The 14,894-nt window shown below is 36.2% G+C and overlaps 2 protein-coding genes across 4 annotated transcripts in view; one reads left to right on the top strand and one right to left on the bottom strand.

Annotated features, from left to right (window-relative positions):
• Positions 1-29: 29 nt before the first annotated feature.
• prkacba (protein kinase, cAMP-dependent, catalytic, beta a) lies at positions 30-10,205 on the bottom strand. 3 transcript variants are annotated; one of them, XM_027017388.2, is made up of 11 exons: positions 9,710-10,205; positions 5,955-5,963; positions 4,883-4,944; positions 4,625-4,753; positions 3,144-3,242; positions 2,900-2,982; positions 2,618-2,744; positions 2,396-2,491; positions 2,192-2,314; positions 1,818-1,982; positions 30-1,664 (listed from the first exon to the last, which is right to left on the bottom strand). In XM_027017388.2, exons 1-11 carry the CDS (start codon positions 9,753-9,755, stop codon positions 1,539-1,541), a joined length of 1,065 nt encoding a protein of 354 aa, XP_026873189.2. In that variant the 5' UTR covers positions 9,756-10,205; the 3' UTR covers positions 30-1,538. The 3 variants fall into 3 exon arrangements, with proteins under 3 accessions (XP_026873189.2, XP_026873190.2, XP_026873188.2); XM_027017389.2 differs by lacking the exon at positions 5,955-5,963; XM_027017387.2 differs by lacking the exons at positions 5,955-5,963; positions 9,710-10,205 and adding an exon at positions 7,009-7,692.
• Positions 10,206-11,604: 1,399 nt separating this feature from the next.
• ttll7 (tubulin tyrosine ligase-like family, member 7) overlaps positions 11,605-14,894 on the top strand; it is a 45,990-nt gene continuing 42,700 nt past the window's right edge. The window contains 1 exon segment of the mRNA XM_035523320.1: positions 11,605-11,772. The gene's annotated coding sequence lies outside the window, so the exon portion shown is untranslated.

Raw genomic sequence — 14,894 nt, 5'->3', positions numbered from 1 at the left:
AAGAGGTATTTAAAAAATGTAACTTTCAATTACAAAGCATTTTCGTTTATTCATAACAGTGACATATCATTTGATACATAAAATATGCTACAGCGAAGAGGTGTACACATCCCTTAAAAATACATGTAATAATGTGGGGAAGGGGCAGCTTTCTAAATGACATTGTGCAAATTATCATACAAAAACTAAATACATAGACATTGCATACTACAGCCCACACTGACAAGTGAAATACTAAATTATTACCTTTAAATATTGTTTTTGGGAGTGTCAAGTACTAAACATTCCAATAAATTAAAAATACACTGCCTTCTTTGTTAGGCCAACTTGACAAATAGAACATTACATTTATAAGCCATCTTTTGAAAGGATCGATAGATTCATAAAGAAATTGAAACATGGAATAATTAACATCACCAAAGAGCTGACCATCCAGTCAGCAAATGGTTTTGTGCTGAATGTAACCGCCACTTTATAACTACTGTTTGGCTGTACACACTAGTTACAACTGCATTTTGGTTGAATTGATGAAATAAACAATATAGATGGGAATGTAAATTACAAAGAAAAAGAAGAGAAAGAAAGAAAAAACCCTAAATCAAAGTGTATAAAACCCATGGACAATTTATTCCAGAATAATTTAAACAAGTTGCAGTTGCACTGAAACCAGGTGACATGCCTTCAGAGAGTAAAAGCCTGTCATATTCATGCTGGTGTATTAATCTTTTATCAGAAATAATCAATAATCTTCTAGAACCTTGCTTGCAGTAACATATATTATGTAACATTACTGAAATGTACTGACCTAATAGTTGGGATTTGCCATGTGTGCGCCTTGCCTAGTATTGTGTACTTAGCAGATAAAAAATAATAATAAAATCACCTCTTACAACAGTTTTTTTCCCCCCTCTACATACATCCATTCACACACATGCACACTTCCTCCAACGTCTGTGTGCGTGCCATGTATATGCAGACACAGAGACATACACATACATTCAGGGGTGAGACATCTGTGGTACAACATGAATCTTAAAAAATAAAAAAAACTGAATTAACAGGTAACAGACAAAATATGTTGCTGGCAAGAACAAGCAGCACCAATCCTTAAAAGTGCATTTTCACAGACTAAAATTAATACATCTGCTTCACCACAAATCAGAGTAACTGGCCTCTTCCCTTTTCATAAATATCAAATAATAATAATAATAATCATAATCATAATAATATTTTAGAATAACAGGAAGAATACAATAATCTTGAAAATTTATGACATATTTCAAAACAGAACACAAAAAACTAAGGGTGCTTTGTGTGGCATCCCTAAAGAGAAACTGCACTGCCTGCCTGTGTATAACTACACAGATCATGGCACTCATGAATTTCTCCCAGCCTCATGGGATGAGGAAATGTGAGACAATTTAAACACACATGATGGTCACAGCTTCACTCTCACCTTTGAAGGAGTGCAAAAAAACAAACAAAAAAACCCCCAAAGAATATCCCAATTATGCTAGAGCCCTTTGAGTACCCTCTCACTAAAACTCTAAGAATTCCTTTGCACACTTTTCCGTTTCTGAGATCCGGATTTCCTCCTCATCATAATCATCAAAGTTGCTTGTGTCACTTGGCCCTCTGCACTTTGGTATGATGGGTGCCTCCACCTGAAAATTAACAGTGACCGACCCGAAAAGAAAAATTAACATTTTGGATTGACTGTTAGAATTATGTTTTGCAATATAAGAAATTATTGAGAAAGAAAATTGTAAATGTAATTGTAGTAAACTCAGACCCTGTTAATATTCAACAGGACATACCTTCTTCTCATAAATGGCAATCCAATCTGTTGTAGCAAACCACTTATGATTTTTAATGTCATTGACCCCATTTTTTAGATTGCCAAAGCGCTTTGTGAGGTCAACCTGAAGCAGATTCCTCAGCAGGTCCTTTAGGTCTGAACTGAAATGAGAGGGAAATCTCACCTGCAGATGAAAGATGGAAATTATTTTTGGAGCAGAAATGTAATTTTGTCTAATTTGTACCACAAAAGTGAAGCAATAACATTTTTTTCCTGTAAGAAAGTTATTTTCACAAATAAAAAACCCCCCACAAAACTGGAGAAGTTTAAAAAGGCAAAAATTAAATATTTGTCAGCTATTAAACAATTTCACAAAGCCTTCTAACGCTTCACCTTGCCAGATACAATTTTCTCATAAATCTGGATGGGCTGGTCAGCAAAGAAAGGTGGGTAGCCTGCTGCCATTTCATAGATCAAAACACCGAGAGCCCACCAATCCACAGCTTTATTGTAGCCCTAGAAAACACATACATAATAACTTAATAAAGAATTAAGAATATACAAATATGGTCCAGTTGACTGGGTTATTAGCTCAACCTTGCTAAGAATGATCTCTGGAGCCAGGTATTCTGGTGTGCCGCACAATGTCCAAGTTCTGCCTTTTACTCTTTTAGCAAAGCCAAAATCTGTGACCTGTATAAAAAATGTGTACATGGGTATTCACTTATAATTCTGTACATTATGAAAATCTTTAGACTTAAAGCAGGAAAGAATTAACCTAAAATAGGATGAAAATACAGATGGATATAATTTATGCACCTGAATATACCCATGTTGATCAATGAGAAGATTCTCAGGCTTCAGGTCTCTGTAGATTAGGTCTAGAGAGTGGAGGTACTCAAACGTGAGTACGATCTGTGCCGCAAAGAACCTTGCATGTGGCTCGCTTTGGGTATAGAGTAGGTTTCAGAGGATGTAATATTAGTATGTTAACAAATACTAGTGAAGACAAAAATCACAACATTGTTTAGACATCACTGCTATGGGGGATGACAAATCAACAAAAGGTAGAGTTTCCAATTTGAAATTTGAGATATTTACCTAAATCTTCCAATTCGTCTTAGATGTGAGAACATCTCTCCACCAGGGACATACTCCATAACCATATAGAGGTTTGAGTTGTCCTGAAAAGCCAGAATATGGCATGTATATGACAGAGGAAATGGCATAACAATTTGCTTTCAGAATGATGGAGGCAATAAGGTCATTGTAAGTACCACTGCTTTTTGCTCACATACACCCTACAATGACACAGATTCTGTCCAACACTTAACCTTCAACATACCTTGAAAGCATATACCAAACGAACAAGGAAAGGGAAAGACACTGCTTGCAATATTCTTTTCTCATTTAATGTGTGTTCTATTTGTTTCAGCTTTACCACCTAAAATAGGCAAAAGGAAAACAAGGCAAAATTAAACACAGTAGCAACTTATCACAATTTAAGGTTATATCAATTAATGGCAATGAATTTGGCCAATGAAAATTTATTTTCACCACATCACAAAGCTGATCTCTAAGCACCTGACACCCACTGATGCCCAGCTTTTAGCATACCTAGTATCTATCAGCTACTATAAATAGCACAGGTCATTAAGACATAAAAATAATACAATCTGAATATATTTATACTAAAGTATTATTTTAATAAAAAAATATCATTTCTTAACAAAGAAGCTCTATGTATGCGTGCCCACTTCTATAAGAAGATAATTCCGATAAATTTGTCATGGCAATAGTTTCACAAGGTTTAGCCCCATAGATAAGTTCCAAAAAACTGCCAAACTTTAGTATTCAACTTCCACTGAATTAAATTCTAACGGCTCTAATGATTCTGCAATTCAAGGATGAAATCAAGAATTACACACTAGGGCATATCGGACGTTATCTACTGATTTCCTGAATTGATTTACTGAACACAAACATTTTCCAAGTTTCTTTATATGTTGACACTGACACTTCAGTTGATTACTCAAATAGAGAATAGGGGTTAATGCATTGTGATACAGCAATCTGAACAAACTGCATACATTTGGAAATGTGCACTCAATTAAAAATGTTCATAAATATTTACTACATCCACTAAATCCAGATGCCCAATATGCTTCCTCTACAGGGCTGCTCAATGACAGAGCCATGTGTGGCAAGAGATGAGCAGACCTGCCTAGCAATGGGGAAAAGGATACTAGTTATGACTAGCATTAGCTCTTCAGCATTCATCAGCATCTGGATTTGAAATAATACCAACAAAATCAAATTAAAATTAATCTAATCTTGATTAAAATGGAGACTTCATGATACACTGAATCATCTCCTGAACAACTGTCATCAATCTGAAGTGCTATGAAGTCAGAGATTTATACATATAGAAAACAATGATTAAACCCAATATTATGCAGACCTAAGCCTCCAAACATAGCTGGCTTCAAGCTGTGTGGAATCAAATTGTGGGGTCAAAACCTTTTAGGATATTTCAGACACCTCTAAGACAACCTCGCACAGGAGGTTGAACAGTAAGTTGTGAACAAGTGTGTCCCCTATTTGTCCTATGTGTGCTGTTGTCTTGTATAGCACTCTATGTCTTTTAAGAATACTGACCAGAGCCGTTGGAAAAGTATAAATTGAGTTGTTTGTAGAGGTGCAACCGAGGAGCTTGGATTGGCTGCCCATCTCTAATGCATGAAAATTATTAATAACTGACTGAACCTCAGATCGCTGTCTTCTTATTTTTAACTTTTTATTCAAAGCTTCCTTATGCATACTCACTTTTTGCTTGTCCAAAATCTTCATAGCATAGTACTGCTCTGTTTCTCTATGTTTCACTAACATAACTCTCCCAAAAGAACCTGTACCCAGAGTTTTCAGCCTTTCAAAGTCATCAAGACATGTTGTGCTCTGTAGATGTCAAAGAGAAGAGCAGTCAGGAGTTTGTAGATGGATGTGGGCTAAGTAGATTTTAAAACATATTCTGCAAATACAACTAAATAAATAAATGAATATGCTGAAATGAAGTAACCTTCTTACCTGGAGTGGACACTCCCATTTCCTCAAGAATTCATCTTTGGCTTTGTCTAAAAATTCTTTCACTGAGGAAAAAATATTATTAAAATTAATAAAGATGGCACTGCTTTGCAGTAAACCTATCCAGCATGCATCATCCCAAAGATTTTGGCACATCTCACTAAAAAAGGGACAAAATTATGCAGAGGTACTTAATGTCTATTAGCAAAACAGAAAACAGAAATCCTGTACATATAGACAAGTACAGCTGAGGCAATCTAACATGGTATGCAACTTTTTAAATATAAAAGTCTACATGCAAACCAAAGGTAGACACAAACCACAACACAAGCAGACTTGTTCTAGACATCAAACATGCCTGCCCATGGTCAAAGAGATTGTGACAAAGTGAAACTTCACTGGGGTTTAACCCTGTAAAGCTATGTAACTGAAATCTTTTAAGATTCGCATATATGCAAGATAAAAATATGTGAAAAACTGAGAAAGGATATAATGAGTTGGACAAAAGTGGGACCTACTGCAAGACACATGCCTATATCTTGGATGCAGCACCCAAGAATCTGGATGGAGATTTATTGAAAGTTTGCTATCTAGTAGCAAGTAGCCAGGTTGCTGCAGATGCTCATAAAAAAGAAAGCATCAGCAATAATGTGTTGATCATTTTTACTGTCTGCACAAGAGAGCAAATGGCTTCTTGACTTGCAGATTTACAGTGATGTCGACAACACAACAATGAGAAATCCAACACAGAAGTAGGAAAGACAGCAAGAGCTAGGCTTGAAGGTTCAGAATGCAATACAATTAACACTGCTCTGCTGACTTCATGTCACTGACACTGCCAGATTCATCATAAATATCAATGAAAAAGTCATTCAAGTTGGATTTTTTCCATGTTTTATTTTATTAGTGTTTAGAATGTTCCTACATTCAGTAGCATATAATTTCTTGGGTAGCCTAAGTCCTTTGCACAATACTGTACATATATTTTATAAATGTTTTATGTTAATGAGCTATGATTATAACTGTAGTCTCACATTCTCTGAGACACTGGGCAGCTTGAGAAACATGAGCATACCAAAAGCTTCTAAAAGTTTTGCCAGTACATTTGGGCACAGGATGAAAAGCAGAGGGAAAAACAGAGGAAAGAAAAGGTTGCATTTTACAAGAAGAATGTCAAAATTTAAAAGGGGATTAGACATTGTAAATACTCTTCATCTACAAAAATGTATACTGAATGATTATGTTAGAAAGTGTAGTTTTTTCCATGATGATGGCACAATACCGTTGCAGACAATGCTTTATGGACATTTGTCTAGTTTTCAGACACTGCGAAGGACACAATGAAAACCCAGCCAAGAGAAGACAATTCTTGGACTACTTCACTGCTCACCTACTATCAATTCTGAAACTCCCTTACTGATAAACGTAATGGCCGGTGACTGCACGAGAAGGAAACGCAATTGTCTTCCTGCTTGTGCTTAGACCACTGTGCTGGCTTAACCGCAGAAACAATGCGACAACTACCAAATTATTTAAAAATACATCTCTCAACTAACACTCCCTGAATTTGTGTATGCATGTATATATGTGCACATAATTACAAACGCACACTCATACCTTTATTCATATATTTATATAGTGAGATGCATATGAGACAAACAGAAAGATAAGTAGAGACAAAAAGACCCAACAGGATTACAGACTTGCCTAAGACACAGAAATTACACCTTTTTTGAAAACAATTATTTCTATTTAAAGTGCATGCAATTAAACCCATTGCATGCAACAGGTTGAGCTACATGTAATGCAAAGATGATCTCAGGCATGAAGTAAAGATTAACACAAAGCGTAACTTTACACTTCATGTTTTTCACCATTTCAGTTGTCCACTGAACAGTATGGGGGTAGCTTTTTGAGCTCACTTTACCTTGACTCAAATTTATACAATTTAAATTCAAAGCATGAGAATCTGATTTCAGTTATGAAAAACATCCTATATGCTAAAACATACTGATGGCAAGATCTGACTTTAGATGTATGATGGCAGTCACACTCTTTCACCAAATGTGCCAAAAACAGTATCATCACTAAAGTCTCATATATGAAATTTGCTCTTTCAGCTCACTTACTTGCTCCATCCCAAATGATGGTGTACTCAGAAACATGCGGGCCATCACTTTCTTGTGATTTTTCCTGGTTTCCTTTGCGATACTTGTTAAAAAAGCGACTGGCCAAATTGTCCAGCCTTTGCAGGGCAGAGTTGGTGCTCACATTTTGCCCAAAGCTTGGATTCCTTGCCTGGGCCATTGGCAGTCGTCTTTTTAGCACTAAACCACCCTCCAACAAACTGGTAAGCACAATATAGTTCACTTTTAGAGGCCCTGATGGATGACAAAGACTTCCTGTTTGTGATGCTTGCCTTGTCTTAGCGCACTACTGCTTTGACTTACCACACGCAGTTACACTTCCTGTTAAAGATAAACAGCTTCATAGCTGCCGAGCTATCGCCAGACATTTTTTGCTTTTATTAAGTATCTAACATTTAGTATGGTATTCTAATTATTTATAACTCAACTAGCCACTCTACTAACTTAACAACTCGAAAATGTCAAGTGACCATAGAATGGGCTGGAGGACTTGAGGTAGAGATTTACTTGACAGCCTGACGCATGCAGTTCTTTTTCCACCAAATCTTCAAATGCTGGGAAATCATTGTGTAGCCAGAAAGTCAGAAAAATCAATTAACCAAAATTTTGAAAAAATAAAAATAAAAAATTTAAAATAACAATACATTTACAAGAGCATATAGTGTCCCTGACTGCTAAATGCCTTTACTGGGTTTCAATTATCATGTCAAATCACCTGAAAAAAGCAGGGTTTTTCATCAGTACCATGACAGACCCACAAGAGTCACCAAACAAAAAGTTATTTTAGAGCCAGAGATTAGAAAGCTACAAACGTAGATGTAAACCATGTAATGTACATTTGTAATAGGCAGAATTCAGAGGTGTCCCTTAACTGACAATAATTTCATAATGGCAACACAGATTTAGACAAACATTAATAAGAATGATAAAACGACGACGATATAACAAAACTGCTAATGTAAAGCTGCAGTTTTTTTTAAATGGGAATTCCATGTTCCTAATCCAATCCAATAAGATATCTACAAATATGGTCCTTAATAAAAGCATATGTTGTAATTTGTTCTCATCAATATATTTCAGTTAGGCTATCAAGCCTTTGCCAATTATGTCTATGGAAATGTAATGCCATAGATAAATCCACTTCATCTAGCTATCCAGCTAAGTTACTGAAAGGTTGGCCGTCCTTATTCATTTACTTTGTGATGAAGACCTGTTGAGTTGACTAGAGACGAATTATGATAAAAATCCACTGAAAGAATGTTTGTCTACATCAGAAAAGCACCTGTTGACCGTTTTATATGCCGTTCTAGGGTAAGAATTGTTAACTTATGAAATTCACAACTAAAAAAATAGTAATTGTTTAACTGAATGAAGAATATTATATGAAGTAAGCAATGGAAAAATATGCATTTATATGCATATGTCTTGATAGTTATATTTATTTGATGGTTTTCTGAATCAAATCATGGCTGTTGCAATGAAGAAATTCAGCATGCAGAGCATACATAATGTGTGCGCATGTGTGTATGAATGAGAGTTTTTGATGAGATTAACACTTGAAAGACCAGCAATATTTTTTATATGAAAACATGTGTTGTATGTTCCAAAAAACATTGACTGACTCATCCTGTTCTATACAATGCATGTGAAATCAACCCATAAATTGAATTAATTTGAATTAAAAGTCCTGTTAGGTTTAAGCATTCATTGACTGTCCATTTTAGTAGGTAGCACATTTTGTTAATAAACATGACCTGACACAGTGATCTCAAAATGGTGCAGAATTGTTGCTTGAAAATATGTTTTTAATTCTTGGGAAACAAAACACATGTGCTAGTATCCTTAGCTTCCATGTCTCCATTGAACATTACCTGTTCAGACAAAATTTAGAAAACTGTTTGTAAACAATTAGGCAATTACAAACACACTTGTGCAATTTAAGAGATCCGTTAGATAGATTTCCACCACAGCCGAAGGACTTTACTGATAATTTACTTAGTACAGTGCTAATCATCAAAATAAAAATGTCTGTCAATCACAACGAGCCACTGTTAGACATTTGGTTCAAAACATTGGGCTTATATTTTATTAATTGTTTGAAATCTGATTGTGATCAAACGTTTTTTTCAATATGAAGGAAATGTATTAGTACATACAATCATAGCTGGTATGATTAAATAATTTCCTGCATTTGTAATAAGCTGCACATTTTCTTTTGCTTTACCCAGCTTGCGTCCTAACGTACGTGCTGAAAAGAAGTGCAAATGTTTTACTTAAATCTGTTGTGATAATATAATAAATTATGATTAGCCATCAATAGCTGAGTGTGGTTGAACAGTTTGCACAGCTAGCAAAGTTAGCCAGCTAGTTAGCTAGCCAGTTAACAAAACCACTGCAATGTAAACTGTTATATTTCCGAGGAGGTAACGTGAAGACGGCTAAACTAGCTACTGCAGCTATCTTAGTTAAGTTTACCTAACTAGCTTGTTTAGAAAGACGTATTTCGACAGACTCGTTACCCCCAAATGAATGAGTGTAGTGTTAGCTCTCTAGGTTAACTACACCAGGCTGGCTAACGTTAACTGCTGATGTTCTCAAGCCACGCAATACAGCATTACATTACACATTTAGCTAGCTAATAAACCGAGCTAGGTTAGCTGGTTAAATAGTATTTTGTACTCACCGCTCTCTAATTCGTTGCCTTTCTTTGCGGCAGCAGCGTTTCCCATTATGAGGAAGACAAAGATATAAAATCAGTTTTGAGAGTATTAATGATAACCTGACTGCAATTTAGAAGATGTCCTTGGTTAGCTAGCTAGCTAGCTAGCAAGCGATAATCCTTGTCTCCAGTCCAGGCAGAAAGCTGGCTGGCTAGCTAACTGTTTTTTTTTTTTTTTGCTTGGTTTATAGCTTGCATCAATCGCGCATCTATTAGCAAGTAAGATAGCAAGCTGTCAATAGTATCCAACACCGTCAGCGAATCGATTATATAGCTTTTAATTATGTACAGTAAACACTTCGTATTGTCTCATAGAGTCATAAACATTATCAGTCCTTTTGCTAGATGACATATGTGTCACTTTCTGAGGATGTCAGTTCGTTATCATAACTCTAAATGGAATGTCACTGATCGTTGCTGACTAAAAACTCACTTGCTAGCTAAAATAAAAACAAACAAATCCCAATGAGCAACCCGGATATGTCGTAATCGAAGATGGGACGCGTCCTTTTTTAAACATAGCGCCTATTAGTGGATAAAAAATGAAATACAGATTTAAAGCAATACTCCGTTTTGAAACTGATCTTCCAACGGCATCTACGCGAAAACATCATTTAAGCCTATACAGGACACTTCTGTTCTGATCAAGTCTTTTCTCAGCAAAACAAAAACGAATAGGCGAACTTGTTCATCTGGTAAAATGTAGTCTAAACCTTGATGAACTATACTGTCGTATTAATGGCTTTTAAGATATAGAGACAAAATGTACATCGCCTCAACTTAATATTAATTACTAGTTACAATGAAATCGTTCCCTTTTTTATTCCTGCTTTTGTCTATTTATGTGATCTGTGATTTGTGATGATACTTCCACTATTTGACGCCACCTAGAGGGAAACAAAACAAGCGTGGTGTTCTTTCTTTCCATACCTTTTTAGGAAGTTTTTTTTTTCCCTCAGTTTCCCTCGGGTTGCTCGTATAAGTACAGCAATACAAATAGAATTAAATAGATACTGTTATTGCCACAGTCATCTGGATGGGTAAAGAAGCTGTCAGTATCTGTTTAAACCAGTGGTCAAACTAATCAAAGTGCCGCAACAGACACCAGGCCCAGCCATGCAACTTTCTATAAATATTTATGATACATAATCATACCCGTGTTTGGTTACTTGTCACATAGCGGTGGGGGAGTGAGAAACTCTACCATCTATCAGAAGAACTGCTATTATTCCTCTGAGAATGTGGTTTTGGGAACATCGCAAGCACATTTGTGACGGACCTGAATCTTAATTGTAGGGGTCCTTACTATTCGTGTGTCCTAGGCCTATCATTATCATACAATGAATCAACTTTAAAAGGTGTCTGAAGTGTCATTCATTAATTCATTCAGTCATTGATGCAACCCCCCAAAACCAAACAAATTACAAACAAAAAATAAAAACAAAAAAAATAAATGCGCACATTAAAAACAAAACAAAACGACCTGCCACGGGCATTAATTACGTTTGCATAAAGGAAACTATAGAGATTCAATTTCTAATGCTACTGTACTAGAGGATGGCATAGTAACGTTCGTTTGTCTAAGGCTAATACTTTCTCCTAGAAGTGACCATGGGTAGTAGGTAATTATTTTACTGTAATGTAATAAAAAAGAGAGAAAGACAGATAGAGACACTATGCATATGACATTGTGAAAAGAGTACAACATCCGAACAAAAACTGTCAACTGTTTTATGGAGAACATTTGCCTGAGTATGCTTGACTTACGTGTATTAAAAAATAGATCCCCCCCCCCCCAATCTGGGTAATGGGCTAGTCCATTCGATGCTTTAACCCCTCACTATACTGCTGTTGCCTGCACGACATTGGACAGGTTCATTTACAGCACTGTACAGCTAGATATATAATTATCAGCTGATGGTTGAGTAAATACAAACCCAATTCTGAACAAAAAGGTATTTTTACTGAGTCACAGAAAAAAAAAGAAATACAAAGAACACCGCAGAGTGACTGGAGCAAGTGTTCAGGTAACATCCCCCCCGACGTTATCAATTTGATTTTCATTCCTGCACTTGCTAGCTAGCAAGCTAACTTGAACTAGCTGACATCACTGGACACGCATTAATAACTGGATAATAGCACTTGCACACTGTATGTATAAACTTTGCTGTGTAAACATAACAAAAAGATGCAGGTTAACCTGTAGTGTTTCGCATGAATCGGCTACCGGCCTCTCACACTGCATTGTGGGATGGATCGAGTAATAAATCAGAGCGGTGGAGACTTGGTATCTCTGGTGAGACAAGACGCTGGACGAGAATAGTAACCCAGGAGCTGGCTAGCAAACACAGGCAGCGTCTTTAGCTAAATGACATCGTCCCCCCTCCCCCCAAAAAAAGATAAACTTGCATATATATTGTATTGCATATACGTGTATGTCTATATTATGTCTACTTTGCAGACCCGAGGTCTGAATCTGGGACAGGTTTAGCGTTACGTGATGTAGGATGGTGTCGGTGAACTAATCGTTACAGAGTGCATATGACACAAGCTACACACATCGCATTGTTATTAAATAGGCCTGGCTAAACCTGGTCTCCAACTTCTTGGACTTGATTATATTATGAATGCCCGTATTGAATTACGCCAGTGTTATATAGCGGCTACAGAGGAAGCCGTTTACGGTGTGGTCCGTGGCCCGTACGCTTGCGGCCTGGTTTATTACTGAGGCCCTTCACGACTACTGCAGTGACGGACTGGCCATCGGGAGCTGCGTGAGGAAACACGTTAGGCCGGTTGGTGGTAGTGGGGCTGATCTCTGAGAAAGAAAGATTACCATTCTGAGTGTCCACCACAGGCCACGTACGATACGCTAAAGTGTTGGGTAAAATCTGAAAGAGAATATAACCCCCACCCTCAATTTTCCTCTTTCAGATTTTAATAATCTAAAATCTAAAAGGTGAATTATCCCGACGTGATACAGTTAATATGACTGCTTAATAAAGGCACGAAGCGGATTTGTATGAGTGCGGACTTATGTTATAAAATTAAAATAAATAGTGATTCATTTTAACGTGGCGGCCCGTGGCACGAGCTGGTGAGACCTAAGATATGCGCTATAAGATACATGAAACGTTATTTACATGTAGTAATACTCTAATAATTTAATCTTCTCTTAACAATGATTTAAGGAATTTAGGGCAACCAAGTGAGGGAGGGGTTTGAATCATTTACGTCATGAGTCTTTTTGGAAATTTATTTCGTTTGCAGATTAAAAAGATTTGTAAACAGCAGAGTCAAATTCCCTTCTTTTTTTTGGGGGGGGGGGGGGTGATAATTAGTAATTTAAACATGAAAGTTGTCAACTGTCGCACTTAATGGTTGGATTTGAAAGAGAAAGAAAATGTAACAGGTCCTTCACTGTTACTTGTATTTTACCCTGCACCCTGTGCTGTCAGGCTCCAAACCATTAAGTGGGTTTAGACGATGAATGAATGAATTTGTAAAACTATCACTTAACACCATACTCACTAAATAATGTACTGAAACGGATACTTTTTTTGACAGCAGGACTCTGCTGTGGCTCGTTGCTAAGAAACCAGAGTGGTCTCACTGATTTATTCAATTTCTTTTTTGAAACAATACTAGAGATTTTTGGTGAAATATGTAAAGTATGCACATTCAATTTGACTACTGAGGTGGAATGGCAATTTTCATAAGCCAATAAGCCAAAAGCCATAAACCAGATTTCATAAACCAATAATGCAGAAATATCTTATTCCACTTAAAGCAGAGATAGTTTATGACAGCTTAAAAGCTTAAAAAAGCTTTTAGATTAAGTAGTTAAAATAGGAATGGCTAGATATTTCTTTAAACATTAAGTTAGAAACCTGCTTTTGGACTGAAAAATAACATTGTTGGCTCACTGGCTAAATGGTATAAACCATTTAGCCAGTGAGCCAACATTGTTATTTTTCAGTCCAAATCTGAATCTTGCTCTCTCTCTCTCTCTCATCTCTCTCTCTCTCTCATCTCTCTCTCTCTCTCTCTCTATATATATATATATATATATATATATATATATATATATATATACATACACACACACACACACACACACACACACACACACCTAGTTACCTAGTCATGCAGTATATATAGGCTTTATATACAATTTTAATCTCTCTCTCTCTCTCTCTCTCTCTCTCTCTCTTTCTCTCTCTCACTGTATGTGTGTATATATATATATATATATATATATATATATGTATGTTGTGTGGTGTGTGTGTGTGTGTGTGTGTGTGTGTGTGTGTGTGTGTGTGTGTGTGTGTGTGTGTGTGTGTGTGTGTAGCTAAATCCATTGCAGAATATTTAAAGGACAACTAACCCTGCTCCCATATTGACTGACTAAATTAGTACTTATTGTAGGGTATTGTTTATGTTGTTTAACAAACTAGCACATATTGTTTATTGCAGTGGTAGCTCAGTGGTTAAGGTACTTGACTTGTTGCTGGAAGGTTGCTGGTTCAACCATTGCCAACATTGCTGCTGTTGGGCCCCTCAATTGCTCAATTTATACTCAGTCATAATTGTAAAATTGCTTTGGATTAATGTGTCAGCTAAATGCTGTAAATATAGATTTGCTAGGTAAGTATAGGCTAGACTGAAGTACATTTAGTCTAACTACAATTACAGTTGGTACCACTTCATATCAGGGCTTAGGTGGTGACAAAGAGGTTTTGTGGACACGCAGGAACCACAAAACCCTGTGCTTTAAATGCAGTGTTCGCTATCACGTGCTGCGGCTTATTCATCAAGTCTATAGTATGTCAGATTGCAATAACCTGAAAGATAATAGGTAAGTAATCTTTTATGTTATAATAACATATGCTAGCCTATTTTAAGTTTTGATATGATGATATTGCAAAATCTTTCATCTTGCCTGAACAAGGCACAGTTTTATTTTATTTTTATTTTTAGTTAATTTAGATTAATAATTAGATACCACTTACATAATTGTTGGTTGTGGGTTATGATCACAAAACCAAATATTAGTAATTTTTCCAGAAATAGTATGTTTTGGTTCAAAAGTTTATATTAAATGATTCACTGTCACCTTTAAATGTTTTCTAATAAAGGGAGACCTTAA

The sequence above is a fragment of the Electrophorus electricus genome, chromosome 26, assembly GCF_013358815.1.
Source record: "Electrophorus electricus isolate fEleEle1 chromosome 26, fEleEle1.pri, whole genome shotgun sequence".
In the NCBI taxonomy this organism is placed as follows: domain Eukaryota; kingdom Metazoa; phylum Chordata; class Actinopteri; order Gymnotiformes; family Gymnotidae; genus Electrophorus; species Electrophorus electricus.
The sequence above is the reverse complement of the archived record's forward strand: the minus strand, read 5'-3'. Positions and strand labels throughout refer to the sequence as shown.

Coding starts and splice junctions, on each gene's coding strand:
- prkacba (XM_027017387.2), bottom strand. CDS start 7,186: ATGGCCCAGGCAAGGAATCCAAGCTTTGGGCAAAATGTGAGCACCAAC. Junction 4,945..7,008: donor CATCATTTGGGATGGAGCAA/GTAAGTGAGCTG, acceptor TTTTTTCCTCAG/TGAAAGAATTTTTAGACAAA. Junction 4,754..4,882: donor AATGGGAGTGTCCACTCCAG/GTAAGAAGGTTA, acceptor TGACATCTACAG/AGCACAACATGTCTTGATGA.